The 2687-nt window shown below is 35.6% G+C and overlaps 1 protein-coding gene across 1 annotated transcript; it reads left to right on the top strand.

Moving 5' to 3' along the window:
* The first annotated feature begins 347 nt into the window (after nucleotides 1–347).
* Nucleotides 348–1196, top strand: LOC103782435 (GTP-binding protein Di-Ras2). Its single transcript, XM_008950205.1, has one exon. It carries the CDS (start codon nucleotides 393–395, stop codon nucleotides 981–983), a length of 591 nt encoding a protein of 196 aa, XP_008948453.1. The 5' UTR covers nucleotides 348–392; the 3' UTR covers nucleotides 984–1196.
* The last annotated feature ends 1491 nt before the right edge of the window (nucleotides 1197–2687 follow it).

Genomic DNA, 2687 nt, shown 5'->3' with positions numbered 1-2687 from the left:
TTTCTGTACATTATTTGGACCTTGGCCTTGCTGAAATACCATTTCCCAGATGCAGCTTTTTATTTCTGGGGATATTAGCCCAGGAGAAAAGGTTACTGAAACTCACTATGTTAATTTCAAATAAGTAATGACATAACAGTCTTTCGTTAGTAGTCCAGGCTAGATTGCAAACCCTAAATTTACTACCAAAATAAATCTGTAATAAATTGTAAGTGTTACATTGTTACAGCTAATATGCCATTGCTTACATCACATTCATTTCTCTTCTTGGAAAAGATATCACAAACTCTGCTGTCCACATATATCTATATTAATGTCTATATTGTTGTTTTTTTGTCATTTTATTTCCCAGATCTTTTTCCTTTAGCTGAGCAACAGCCACACCAAAAAACATGCCTGAGCAAAGCAATGATTACAGGGTTGTTGTGTTTGGAGCTGGAGGAGTGGGCAAAAGTTCTTTGGTCTTGAGATTTGTGAAGGGCACTTTCAGAGAGAGCTACATCCCTACCATTGAAGACACCTATCGGCAGGTGATCAGCTGTGATAAAAGCATATGTACTTTGCAGATAACTGATACTACAGGAAGCCATCAATTTCCCGCCATGCAGCGTCTTTCTATTTCTAAAGGACATGCTTTCATTTTGGTTTACTCGATCACCAGTCATCAGTCCTTGGAAGAATTAAAACCAATCTATGAACAAATATGTCAGATTAAAGGAGATGTAGAAAGCATTCCAATAATGCTGGTGGGGAACAAAAATGATGAGAATCAAAATCGAGAAGTGGACAGCAGTGAAGGAGAAGCCATGGCTAAGAAGTGGAAATGTGCTTTCATGGAGACCTCTGCCAAGCTGAACCACAATGTGAAAGAGTTGTTGCTGAACCTAGAGAAACGCAGGACTGTGAGTTTACAAATCGACGGTAAAAAAAGCAAGCAGCAGAAAAGGAAAGAGAAACTGAAAGGAAAATGTGTGGTGATGTGAAATTGTTGTCAGAAGTCAGCTATGCAGTGTCACCTGCTTGAAAATACCCATGTAAAACCTATAGACAGCAAACGGCCATGCAAGACCATATTTATTAGTACCTATTTTAAAAGAAATATTTGGAATTTGAAAAAATTAGTTACTGTGGTTACTATGAAAAAAGCCAACAATTAAGAAAATTATGTACTGTAGCTATGAGAAAGAAAAAAAAAAATCAGGAAGTAAAACCAAGGTGGGTCAGGATGTCCAATTTTGTAATTTACAGAAGAAAATAAATTTCATCTTTAGCATAATTGGAAAGATTTGAAAATTCAACTTCATATGCTTTATGTTTACATATAACTACAAAAGAAGGAAATGTGTAATGTTAGAATAAGAACAAAGAAAGTGCTGTGATGAAACCTAGAACACATAGATGGATGCTGAGTGGTTTTATTATGTCCTTTAAGAACTCTGTGGACAAACAATTCTGGGCAATTTTCACTGCTGACTGGTGGGGTAGAGTGCACAAGGTAGTCTTTGAGCTGCCAAATAAAGAAACTATTGCACACTAAAAGGAAGTGTAGGGGGTAGCACAGTTTAAAGGAATTACCTCCTACCCCCCAGCACCAGATTTCTTTCTAGTACAATGCAGTATTTGGACTGAAGTATTGGGAAAAGACAGTCTCTGAAGGATGGAGATCATCTCTTTTGCCAGACCTATCACTTCAAGAATGACCTGTGCTTCTGGCTCCAATATATTTCAGAAGAGAAGATATTTGCCTGTGGAGAATGCCAGACTGTATAAAAATGGTGTACATATATGAAGAGAAAGCTTCATCAAGGAGAACAGACTGGGGAACTTTCCTACAAATGACTGTATGGGAAAGGCTCGGTTCAAATGCTGCTTATGGCTAAATGAACACATGGTGTGATTAATGAATGAACAGAAAGTTTATTAAACTGGTGGTACCCTTAGTGAGGAGTCAGTGTAGTATACAAAGTTTTTATTGAAATCACCACAATAGCTGAATGAAACTTCTTTACATAACTGTGTTCCAATTAGAATGGTTTTGCTATCATGCACTATTAGATCTATTGCCTTTATATTGTCTGAAGGGTTTTATATTTACCATTTAAACTCATTATTTGAACTGCTCTGAATATTTATACAATCAAATCCTATACCTGAAGTTAGGGCCCACAAGAGTCTCTAATGGAAAATTTATGGGGATAAGTACTCCAGGATTTGGTGTATTAAAAGTTACTGTCAGTATTGTGCTACAATGCAATACAAAGTTCAGAATAGAAAAAAAGCTGGTTTAAACTACTTGGTCAGAGGAAACTGCTCTTCTCAAAACCTTTGGAATAGAAAAAGTGTACAAAATGTGAACTTTTCTAGATCTCTTTTGAAACCTATTTTGAAAACCAAGAGGAATGAATAAAGTATGTATCCTACTGATAACAAAGACCATAAGATAAATGAAGCACATACATTTTTTTAAAAGACACATCAAAATTGTATAAGCTATAATTTGCACCTTAGGAACTACTTTGAAATAATAAAATCAAGCCACCATATTTTTGGTAAATGTTTATGTCAAAGTGTTACTATGGGAAAATGCAGTGAAGTACTAGTATTATTAATATGCATGTTGATGCATTGTAAATAACTAGGAGCTGTTCAAACACTGGTTTTGCATTAAAAATTGTTACATTGTTCCT

Source organism: Merops nubicus, unplaced genomic scaffold (assembly GCF_000691845.1).
Source record: "Merops nubicus isolate BGI_N331 unplaced genomic scaffold, ASM69184v1 scaffold1262, whole genome shotgun sequence".
Lineage (NCBI taxonomy): Eukaryota > Metazoa > Chordata > Aves > Coraciiformes > Meropidae > Merops > Merops nubicus.
This window is presented reverse-complemented; position numbering and strand designations above follow the sequence as displayed.